The 12267-nt window shown below is 39.7% G+C and overlaps 1 protein-coding gene across 1 annotated transcript in view; it reads right to left on the bottom strand.

Moving 5' to 3' along the window:
* RELN (reelin) overlaps window positions 1–12267 on the bottom strand; it is a 295055-nt gene that overhangs the window by 150154 nt on the left and 132634 nt on the right. The window contains exons 7-8 of the mRNA XM_014963370.1: window positions 11125–11221; window positions 5363–5414 (exon numbers count right to left, since the gene is read on the bottom strand). Of these exons, the coding sequence (XP_014818856.1) occupies window positions 5363–5414; window positions 11125–11221 (149 nt within the window). The remainder of the gene's footprint in view (window positions 1–5362; window positions 5415–11124; window positions 11222–12267) is intronic.

The following is a 12267-nucleotide window of genomic DNA, read 5'->3' as shown; positions in this document are numbered from 1 at the left end:
AATATTTCTTCAATAATATTTTAACCATATTAAAAGCAATAATACACACATTTATCCTTGCGATAGGGTTCCGCTAGAAAGATATTAAGGGAGATTGATGAGATGCATGTATATTGCTTGCGATTGTAATAAATTCGTTGTATCCATATGGAATCCTGTGGGTTTTATCCTTGTCAAATATTGTAATCATCAATAAACTTGATTGTCAGATGGATGTTTAGACAAAATAAGTTGGAACAATGGAAATAGCAATAGTAGCAGATGGCAGAAAAGCGACCAAGTGATCTTAAAGAAACTACTTCAGAAGTAGCAGGAAAAAGGGACCATTCTTACACTACGGGTAAGGTCCAAATGCTTCTGGTTCCAGACCAATGTGCAGACCATAACACCAGTGACCCATCTTTTGGATAATACCTACTGGGATTTTCCTGAGAGGGCAAACTCAGTCCATCTGGCAAAATCACAAAGCACTCTCCCAGATTAATACCTACTACTAAAACCCCACACAGAAAACTGATTTTAATGAAGATTGGTGTGCTAGATACATGTTTTCTTCCTGTCAAGTCTGTTTTCTAGCAATAGCAGTGACTAACCATATGACCCATGCAGCAAAAATAGCTAAGGAGTTTCCAGTGTCAAGACTGTTGATTGTCCGGGCACTGAAGATCACCTTCGGGCATGCATCCTGCATCTTCTAGTCTTACATGTTAGCAGCAAATGATGCTCTAAGAGAGCAGCACCTTTTTTGCCAGCTTGGTAGTACTTCCAGTACCCACCAGAAATTTAGGGACAGGGTTTTACTATTTTATTTATTGCACATAGAGTTACTCTGCTTCATATTGACTTTCTTATGTTTCATTTGTCATGGTGAACACACACTACAACTTTGTGGCAACTGGGCAACACACAGCTGTCACCAAATTTCTGTACATCCTTTTATTCACACCAAGAATTCTGGCATGATCACCAATAAGCTAACAGAAAGCCATTTCAGAAGATTGCATTAAGCATGAAACAAAAGAAAGATTACAGTTAACTTTTCTTGATACAGCAGGGGAATGGGTACTGATGGATTCCAAGCTTTACCTCACATTTCTTGATTTCTAAATGAGATTTTACATACTTTTACAAACTCCTTTTCACATTAGCTGTCTCTTAAGTTCACTATAGTCCTTTGTAGGATAATTAAACGATGCTTATGTAAAAATAGTAATTCCATCACAAGATCCCAATGAATAAGAAAGCAAATCATCCTTGTCAAAATGTGCTGTTCCTGTGTATGAGACAGCAGTGCTCAGAACTGATAACAGTGAGCTGCTGAGAGGTTTCATTTTTAGGGGTTCATGCAAATTACTTTTTTGCTTTAGTTCCATATTAAGTGGCACCTTTTGCATTTCATTTCAAATTCTCTTTTGCATAAAACCAAAGCCAATACCAGACTGAAAATGAACATAACTCAGCTAAAATCAATTAGGGAAAGATGGTTTATTTTTAGAATCAAATTGAAAAAAATTGCAAATCACGTATTTGTCTAGAAAGGTACTTTCTGGGTTGACTGTAAGTAGGGATTAATGATTGACCCAAAGTGAAATCTGTCAGATTTGGGAATGCAACTTCCCCAAATGTTCTTTATCATTATTTTGAGGAAGGAGGACTCCAAGCCCAAGATTTTTCTCCAAAAACCAGCAAAAAGCAAAAAACTCCAATTTTTGGACATTTGGCTAGGTTTTTATTTGCAAGACTGATGACTTGATATTTAAAAATGGAGCTGAATTGCCAAATGTTTGAAATGGTTGAAGATGAAGGCCCTCTCAGAAGCTATTTTTTAACTTAAATCCCCCCAAATCAATTTTGATTAAATACAAAATGGTAGGGGGGTTAGATTTATTTTTTTTTTAGAAAATGAGGGGGAAGGAGGGAGAATTACTAATTTGCTCTAGTAATGGCAGAGGATCTGTGTGATAATGACATAAAAGTGGAAGGGAAATCAATCTTAAAGTAGCATCTTGCCTTACAAACTTTTTGTATTTATCCAGTGCATGATGCTGCCAAAGTTATCCTGTTCCCTGAGGAGTGTTCAAATGTTTTACACAACAAAGCTGAAGAGTGGGAGCTTTCCTTGTCACGTTATTCCTATTTTCAGATGTTGCCTAACAGTCCAAAAGTGATCTAGCAATACTAAGATATAAGGAGAGGGCTGTGGAACAAAGGTAATTTTTCAAGGTAATGTAATATTTTCCCTTAACAATTTTTACACTGAAACACACATCGCTCTGAGGAGCACCAGCCCAGGTGGACAGGCTGAGTGTTGGTACTCATCACAGCACCTTTGGCTCTGCTTGGTATTTGACTTGGAAGCACTGGGGAGGAAGGAGGGATGGGAAGATCCTGCCAGTGCTGAACTGCCCACGCAGAGGACGCTCAGCCCCCACACACCACAGCCACGGGAGCATATGCTCAAAGAGGACACCCAAGGAACAACACATGAGCAGAACTGCTTGCATACCTCACACCTTGGCATTGCTCCCTTAAAGTCTTTCTTCTTCTCGTTATGGGATTTCATGGGTCTCTTTTTTCTTGTGTTTAGCTCAGTCGTTAATCTCTCAGTACTATGAGTCACCTTCCACCATAGTGGCCGAAGTAAATGACAGATCATGTTCACCCCTGGAGAAGTTCAGGGATGTAGCTAAGGGGAAAAGCCTGAGCTTTGGAGTGAGAAACAGAGAATACTTCATCTAATAAATCAGACTAACACTGTGTGGCAGCTGAGTCCGGAGGCCTTTGTGCAACATCCTACAATCCCAAACTGTTGAATTAGATGTTCTGTCCTGAGAGACCCCAGAGGCATTGCTTTAAATATCTCAATTAACAATCCCCCTGAACATTAAGGAAACTGCTAGACTTCGTCTTTCACATGTCAGGGTTTAGTCTTGGAGAAACGTAGCCATGGATGATTAAAACATCCAAAGTAATTGAAATTTGCTGCACACTTGAGCAGAGGGTCCATGAATGTAAACATCACCCCAGCCCTGGACCAAAAGGCAATGCCATCAGTCCTGGGTGGCTCCCCCTGAATGCTGTGTGGCAGACAAGTTGCTCTCTCTTGGAAAGGATATTGCACATTAATGTTGTCCTGTGTGCTGAACAGGCCTTACTAATTACCTTTTCATCCTAATTAAGCCTTCATCTTAAATGTGCCTTTTCGACCCTGCTGCCCTTTAAAGGGCAAGACTACCAAATAGGTGTTACATGAAGGACACTACACAGAATATCAATGAATGAAATATTCACTAGGGTATTACCCTTCCTGAACACACAGTTTAAAAGGATCTGGGTTTAATGGTGAAATCAGGACCATTTTTTTGCTTCATTTCCCAGCCCTCAACTGCTTATATACCTGCAAATACAAAATTCCATCTGGTAATTAGTGGTGAGAGAAATCAAAGGGTATGCACTTTAATGTGGCCAAAGCTAGATGATGAATTTAATATAAAGATACTCCCAAAAGATTACAGCTTAAGCTATTCCGCGGTCGATAGAAAGTGTTAAACATTCTTTAAAAAAAAGCAATTCCCTGGGATGAATCCCTAAATAGGGCTATGATTAAATCGGACATTTGGGAATAAGCTGGAAACTGGCAAATGCCTAGTTTAGATTTATGATTCGAAAGCCAAGTACTGCTGAGCTCAGCAGCAGTCCCCCGGCTCACGCCGGTTTTTATCCGTTACAAAACCAATCTGCACTGTATTTCAAGCCTACCAGAGGCACATGAGGAAACGTGATACATTTTGAACTTCAGGCTGAGATCTGATTTACTCTGACACGCATTCACTTCTCTCCTGCTCCATCATACCATGGATTTTACTGGTTCCTACTGGTACAGGTTAAGGTATTCTTACCATATATTCATCACAATTCTGTCATAGAGGGTATTTCCTACTCAGCCTGCTCTTACCCTTTTTTTATTTGACCTTCTCCCACTGATAGGAACAAAGGCTACTACTGAAATCCTAAGTCTAATTTTGAAACTCCTGGGAGCCTCTACTCTTCTGCAGTTCACCTGCAGTGGACACCAGCCACCGAGCTGTGACAGCAAACGTTTACCTACCAACCCATCCAGCTTTCACTGCTGTTAACCATTCTGGGTCACTGTAAGAATAAGCCATAGAAGATTTTTGTAAATTTTCCTGAAAAGCAAAATTCCTCTATCATTTCTGTGGCACAGCCAAGGGTGGGAAGGCTTCTGGGGGTGAGTGACACATCCTGGCAAATCAAGTGAGCTGCTCCCCTTTCACTGCCTGAATGAAACCGCAGGGTAGCTCCAGGATGGTTTTCATTGGAGATGCCCAATATTGATGCAATAATTCAGCTTAGGAATGAATCAATTTTTCCGGCTTTTTAAAAACAGTCATTCAAAACAGAAGGATTGATATAAATCCTTAGAACTATTAACACTGCAGTCAATTGCAGGGTGACAGGTAATGATAGCCAAAAAAACAACTTCAGGTGAAAACAAATTTAAACGATGTATTTCTGAGCCTTCTAGGATTTTGATTTCCAATCTATTAAAAAAACCAAGCTGTTTTCCAAGCTACCTGATAGCTTCTATTTCCAGCTGAGATTTCCAGAGTTTAATCACATATCTGCTGAGATACTTTTGGAGAATTACTTTTTTAAAAATAGGACTATGATTTGAAAACAAATATCCAGGGGTCCACAGAGGAAGCAGGCTACATTTGCTGCTTGTTTTTTTATTGAACTATTTATATAATAAAAACATATTTCCTTCATATTTTGAACACTGAGATATGAGTTAACAAATTAAGTGTGTTCCCAATTTGCCCTCAGCCCAAGCCACAACTTCTGCTATAATTTATAGCCACAACTACACAGTGAAAATGTGCACTAACTTTCAGCAGGTATTCTAAGTAATACAGCATACAACCGCACTATTGATAATAGGAACTAAATAGCACTTAGGTTTGGTCTGCTCTACCTGTTCTGTTTGTACTGATGTGTTAAAAACAGCACTACCCAGCCATACCTTGGAATACACTAACAGTTTAAAATGCCAAAAAAGTTCATTTTTTAGAAACAGTAATCACACTTCAGAGAAAGAGCAAGAGATTATAATGTTATCTGTCAGGTTATAAAATAAGTGAAAAAAACCCAAAACACAAACATGACTATGCCTCCCATCATCAGAGTATCCAAAAAATGTGCTGCAGTTTTAAAAATATTTTTTAATCCCTCATGTTGAGTGGAACATCAACCAGAAAGGTAAACCTGAACCTGAGGGCCATTTTCCTTTGCAGAAATGACTTTTTACACTTTCTCAGGTGAAAGAGTAAGCTAAACTTACCAAGGGAAAATTGAAGGACGGATGCAGTAGTTGTGTTAAGGCCAGTGGTGGTCTATAGGAAGAAAAAGAAACAGCAGAGAGGTTGTGTTAGAACAGTAAAACAATACATTCATCACTTGTTTTTATTTGAAAGCATGGAAACTCTCTGGATACCTAGACCTTCACTGCATAAAACTATTACTTGCCAGCTCTTTCAGGTTGAGTGATTATGAACATTTCTGTTATGTCATTTTGATTATTGATATCTCATCATATGTCAAAGCTGGACTTTTCTTTCTTTCATTATATTAATGTCTACGAGGCCAAGCACATTTATGTGAAACACTGGTGCTTGACCAGTGTTTAGAAGATTGAAAAAATGAACCCTGTGGTTTATAGTCAGCTTAGTATAAATATACAGAATGGTTTTCACTGCCCCCAACACAGAACAAGAATAAAAAATGATCATAAATAAATATGAAAAAATAAATGAATAAATATGAAAAAAATAGCATTAAGTAAACTAAAAGAATAAAATGAAACCTAAGTCTTCAACAGCAGAGCAAACAAAACCTTGATGATACTGCGTAATATATACAATGGAATTTTGTAGTAGCATCTACTCACTGTTGACATCCAACAAAGACCTAGAAACAGGCAGGAAACACCAAGCAGCTCACTCTGTATTCAGCACATCACCCTTCTTTGAGGCCTTTCTTTCTGCCTTCTTTCAATGCCCTCATATTTCAACAGTTCAAATTAGGACTGTTTTCCCGAATATACTATAAGTTAAAAAGCACTAGAATGTTGAGAACAACACGTATTTATTTTCAATTAATTTTGAAGGTTGGACTTAACCATACTGCTACATAACAAGTAAGGCAGAAGCAGTGCCTAAAAACACTGCTTGATCTAGTTATTTTGTCAAAGAGCTGAATAATCATTGCAACTGTTTAGCAAGTAGAAAGACCAAGTGGAGGATCACTCCAAAAAGAGAAGACTCAAAGTTTAGTTCATTCACTTTAGCAAAAGACACAACAAAGTTATAATTTATCAGATTTTAGAGGCTACATTGAAGAAGGAAAAATGTAGGAGATGAAAGACAATGGCAACATTAGATCAAAAGAGAACAGGAAAAAAGGCATGATCGGAGAATCACAGAATCATAGAATCACAGAATGGTTAGAGTTGGAAGAGACCTTAAAGATCATCTAGTTCCAACCCCCCTGCCATGGGCAGGGACACCCCCCACTAGAGCAGGTTGCTCAAAGCCCCATCCAGCCTGGCCTTAAACACCTCCAGTGATGGGGCATCCACAACTTCTCTGGGCAACCTGTTCCAGTGCCTCACCAACCTCACTGTAAAGAATTTCTTCCTGATATCTAATCTAAATCTCCCCTCTTCCAATTTAGAACCATTACCCCTTGTCCTGTCACTGCACTTCCTGACAAAAAGCCCCTCTCCGGCTCTCCTGTAGGCTCCCTTCAGATATTGGTAGGCTGCTATGAGGTCTACCCAGAGCCTTCTCTTCTCCAGGCTGAACAACCCCAGCTCTCTCAGCCTGTCCTCATAGGGGAGGTGCTCCATCCCTCTGATCATCTTTGTGGGCCTCTGCTGAGCCCTAGCTGATCTGGCTAGACAGTAAGTTTACACAATCATAAAAGAAGTCATCTAATTGGAAGAACAGCAAATGCCTTGAATTCATCTGATTTTGTTGCCAGTAATGCCTGCATCCCAGACTTCAAGACCTTGGAGTTGTCCTCCCACATCAGACCCTTACACATGAATACTTCATGTCAACTCCCCAGAGAGCAGTGACAGACTCTTCCATCAGATGTGCTCCTTGTGATCTGCATCCATGCACAACATCATATTGTGGTTATGCTACAGAGAAGTCAAACTTTTGAGCAAATTCAGCCACAGAAGTAAGGTCATGGGGCTAGCAGATTTTGGTTACCAGAGCTCAGCTGGGAATCTGCATGGAGGCAGCTCCAAGTGGAAAAGCCAGAGGACTTGAATGATTCTCCTGCTTTACTTGTATGAGTGATGTAGAGGAAACTGAATAGTAGATAAGAATGAAAAAAAGTGGTAATCTGCAAAATATAGATAAAGATTTGAACTCATGGACACTAAACTGTAATTTTCTAAAAAAGTCAGCTCCTGAGTAAAGATTAGACTCAATGACTTGGAAGATGCTACATTCTTTCAAGCTGCAGTATACTGTGGCAGTATTACAAAGGCAATTTTATCAGCATTTTGTAATGATGAATAGTACAATTTCTGCATAATTTCCCTGAGTAACATGGTGAAAGCAGAGATTCTTCCATTATCAGGTATCCCTGCACTCTTTAATTATCTACTACGTAGATAAACATGAAAACTGCTGAGAGAGATGTCTCTCATGTCTGAAGTCCCTTATTACCCTGTGCATCAATGCATGCCCCTGAACAAAAGCTAGTCCTAAATGCAGATGTTTTCTGACTGTTATTTAGGACTCTATTGGCACAGAACAAATGTTATGTCTCAGTCACCTGTATCAGCTTTTCTGTCTTTGGAAACTTTCGAAAGAATTTCCAAATCTTTGTAAATGTATATTCAGAATTTATGTTTAAATGTATGTGATTAACAAATTCTTGGTGGTAGCTCCCTCCATTCCCTTCCATGTACTAACATCATCTTTTGGGTAGCTACATGCTAAATCAGCTTGAAAAATTGAATTCTGTTAAACTAATAGACTTTTTCCTTTGCAAGTCAGTTTTAACTGGATTCATTTTCTGGTGTGATCTGCCATGCAGCCCAACAATGCTTGTCCCCCTGGCAGAAGGGGACAGGCAGTGGTGCAGAAGAGTAAAAGGGACTGAACTTCCAGTGCTGGCATGTACCTAGTTGAGGTATTCATGAAATGATGCATTTGAAAATAATGGACGGAGACTTGCGTGAATTGCCATGGGTGTTTGGTGTGGTTTGTTTCTTTTCTACATACGTATTGCACATGAAAAGGAACTTATAAATATTAAAGAATGGTATTTTCACTGAAAGGCACTGAAGACTAGCTGATAACAAGACTACAAGTGCATGGAAACTTAGGAACTTTATCACAGCTATTAATGCTCTGTGAACTTAGGTTCAGTGGGACAGATTCCCAAGGCTTCACAATCATCTCAAGCAGCAACTTTTAAAGCTGCCTGAGTACTTGGCACTATCTGTAAAACACATTTACTCAAAATACAGTTTTCCTCTCTTTGGAATATTCCAATGGGTAACTTTAGTCTTTAAACAAGAATAGGGAAGCTGCATTTACATAAATCCTCTAAAAATACCATCACATCCCTATTTAAGTCCATTCTCTCAGGATCAATTCAGTATTAGGTATCACACTTATTATGCCAAATAATAAAGTGCTTTCTGACTTGAGTTATGAGTACGAGTCTACATTCAATTAATTATGTTGTGCAAGTTCCAGCTTGAAAACGAAACCCCTTTATCAGTGTTCAGCGGCTCATATCACCAAGAAATTAAATGTATCAGTTATCACAGAAGAGGCATTCATGTAGACTTAAACTATATTGTGAATCATTTCAGTATTGCTTTAGAAAAAATCATTAGACTTACTAAAAACTTTTTGCAAAGTTCTGCAAAGGACTACTAGGTTCAGATGCTGCAGAGAGGCTGAGAGGGAGCCTTTAGTAGCTATTTTCCTCTGCTTGCAACATTTCTGACTCTATACATCTTTCCAGGATTTTGCCACTGGTAAATTCTCACCAACATAGACAGTTGGCATTCAAAAACCCTCTGCCTTCAGTAACAGGGGGCTGCTGGGGGTCAGGAGAAAAGACGGAGGTCATGGAAGCAAACCAGCAGCTGTCACAGCTGTTGATATAAGACATTTTGCAAATTCAATTCTTCTTGACTAAGTATTTTACAGCAATAACATGGCACTTGGAGCCATGAACAGGAACAGAGATTTCAAGATCGGATTCAAGTGGGGACAGAATAGGATTCAAATAGTAAAGGTGATAGAATAAAAATGCGTAATGACTGGAGAAATGAAATAGGTTTTAAAATTTGTGACAGGAAGAGACGTGTTTTGAAATAGCTGAAACATGACTACAAATCAGAAACAAGGTGGTTCTAAGAAAATAGAGAGTCAAAAATGTTAAGCCATTAGCATGTTCCTTCAGAAAGATTTGATTTTTCTGCAACTCTGACATAATGTTTATAAACACATTCATTTTTAGGCTGCTAACTGTTTATAAGCATGATGATTTTTTCAGCTGATTATTTAATCACACCCCTTTGGCATCATAATAAATTTTCCCAAGTTCCTGATGCCATGGTAGTGCTATTTTACCACACGGTAAAACACACAGTCCGATACCAGTACCACACAACACATACAGTCCCACACTGGACTTTGAAGCCAATTCATGATTACTAAGGATAGTCTAAATTACATACCAGCAGGGAGAAGACAGCTAATTAATGAAATTTTGAAACCCCCAGAGCTGGGACCCTGGGTTTGCTAAATACCATAAATAGATTGTTTTCAAAGGAGTGTTACCTGTGCTCAATACTCCAACTAAAAATGAGTTTCAAAATTGGGAAAAATATCCCAGTGGTGTGACTTCATTTTTGCACAGGACATAAAACAATGCATCTCTTCTCAAGGTAGTTAATGAAGCATAGTACATTCAAATAGGATTCAAAGTAGCAGAGAGGCAATTTAGCATCCCTGTCAGGATTCCCCGGTTGGACCTGTCTGTGAGGAAAATGACTGAAATTCTCTGTTATCTGTAAAACCTCTAAATTAGTTTTATATGTGTTTATGACTTTCAGTCACCACACCAGCAATATCTATGTTGCATTTGTGGAATTCTGGTCTCAGTTAAGAATTGTCAGTGTCGGAAATGAAGGGAAAATGCCTGGCCAAAACCACTTCTGTTTTATGGCCCTCTTCCATGTGTGCTCTTCAAATAGCTCTAATCAGCCTCTCCCTCCATTCAGAAGGCTGCTGAAAACATGAAAATTAATTTTGAATTGCATGGACTTTGAGCTGGTCTTTTAATTTTTCAGTTCTTTCCAAAACTCCCATGTTATGTACATCCTTGCAGCTAGTTGCCCAGCGTCAACATGTGGGCATTAGCTGTGTATCTTTCAACTCATTTTCCACACCCAGATGATCCCAAGTTAATGCAAATTGGACCATGCTGTTTCTTACAGCAATTTTATGACCGAACTACCCCCCAATGAAATTAATTCTGTCCCCTTCATCATGACTCAATTTGTTACATACACTTTCCAGAGACTGGCAGGTGCTTGCTCCAGGCTGCATTTAAGTCTGTAGGATGCATTGTTCACAAGTGATGTTTTACAACCAAATTAACATTTGTCAACAGCGACAAGAAAAAATAGGACACGGCTAATAAAATAAGAGAAGAAAAATGAACCTTGTCTCTATTTCATTGTCAGAAATAAAAAGAGAATGGTGCCAGTTTGACAACACAGTTCTATTTCCTTGCCTTTCCAGTATTTTACAGATACTTTAAATGGCTTGGATGCACATCAGATCAAGAGACTTTCCCTTGTACATTATTGCAGTAACTTTTGGTTAGCATCTATAGCTAAAAACACTGGGATGTTCCCAGGCCGTTTTTTATGGCCTTATCACCTTACTTAAGAGCTTCTCTGCTAAACACCAAACTTTGAAAGCACACCAACATCTCTGCAGCCTTGACTCGTAGCCTGCAGTCCCAGCCCCGGCAGATGAGCCAGCCTCCACTTACCAGTTCTCTGGGACCATATGGTTCGCAGAAAGTGACGGCACTGCCGTGCATGATCACACCGCACTGCTCTCCAACCTCGCAGTTACTGCACTCAGACCTGCAGGAAGAACACACCACGTTCAAAATGGAAATCAGAAACCGTACATTTGAGACGGCATCAGGCTTGTAAATTGTAAAAAGAAGACCTTTGTAGCTTGACACTCAGATATATTGGACTGTTTTGTTACGGCGCTGAGCATAAAGGTTGAGCAACTATATGTATGATGTACTAGACCTGCCTCTGGAGAAAGGCCCTTGCCAGTAAGGACTTGCTCTCTGCAAACTGTCCCCACTCCACAAAGGAGTGTCCCTGCAAAACCATCACACCGTGGGGAACCAAGTTGAACTCTTACATATTTAATTTACCCTGAAGTTGCTCTTCTTTCAAAAATCCTTATTCACATTTGCTGTACCATCTGTAAACCCACCGCCGCAGAGTTACCATACAGAAGAGCTCAGGAGAAGGGGGGAGGGTCAGCCCCGCTCCTGTCTGCAGGGTTATTTATCCTGAAGTGCAGATTTGAGGCTGCACACCTTACCCAAAACAGGGCACCAAGAAGCTCCTACAGCCCAGCTGCTGTAACACAGCTCTTGCTGCTGCTGCTTCCTATTCATATTTGTTATAGCCCATATTCCTGTTAACACAGAGTTGCCATTCTGTTTGCCTTTTAGGGGAAAAAGTATGAAGAAAATCCCAGAGAAGCCAGTAAATGCTGCTGAGCCAGGTATTGCACCTCTCCTGATATTTTTTAATTGAAAATGAAGGACTTTGCAGGCAGCCTGACTGCAGAGCAGAGGGAATAGGCTTTCTCCCTCACTTTCAAGGATCAGCTCTTGGCACAAGCAGCAGATTTTCAAAAAATCTCACGGATTCTCACAGCCCTTGACAAACTGCCTCCGACTGGGCTGACCAACATTTCCTTCAGGCATCCAAAGCTCAGCTTCAACATCAGTCCTACAGGCAAACATTTGCTCCTGGAGCAACTCCATTGTAAGCAAGGGTGAACGCACTCCAAGCCTTTGTATTTCTTGCTGATGTTTATCTGCACTTTGGTAACTGGTATTTTTAGGGTTTTAAGTGCAATGGACTTATGTAAGGGGTGT

The sequence above is a fragment of the Calidris pugnax genome, unplaced genomic scaffold, assembly GCF_001431845.1.
Source record: "Calidris pugnax isolate Ruff unplaced genomic scaffold, ASM143184v1 scaffold44, whole genome shotgun sequence".
NCBI classification, from domain to species: Eukaryota; Metazoa; Chordata; class Aves; order Charadriiformes; family Scolopacidae; genus Calidris; species Calidris pugnax.
The sequence above is the reverse complement of the archived record's forward strand: the minus strand, read 5'-3'. Positions and strand labels throughout refer to the sequence as shown.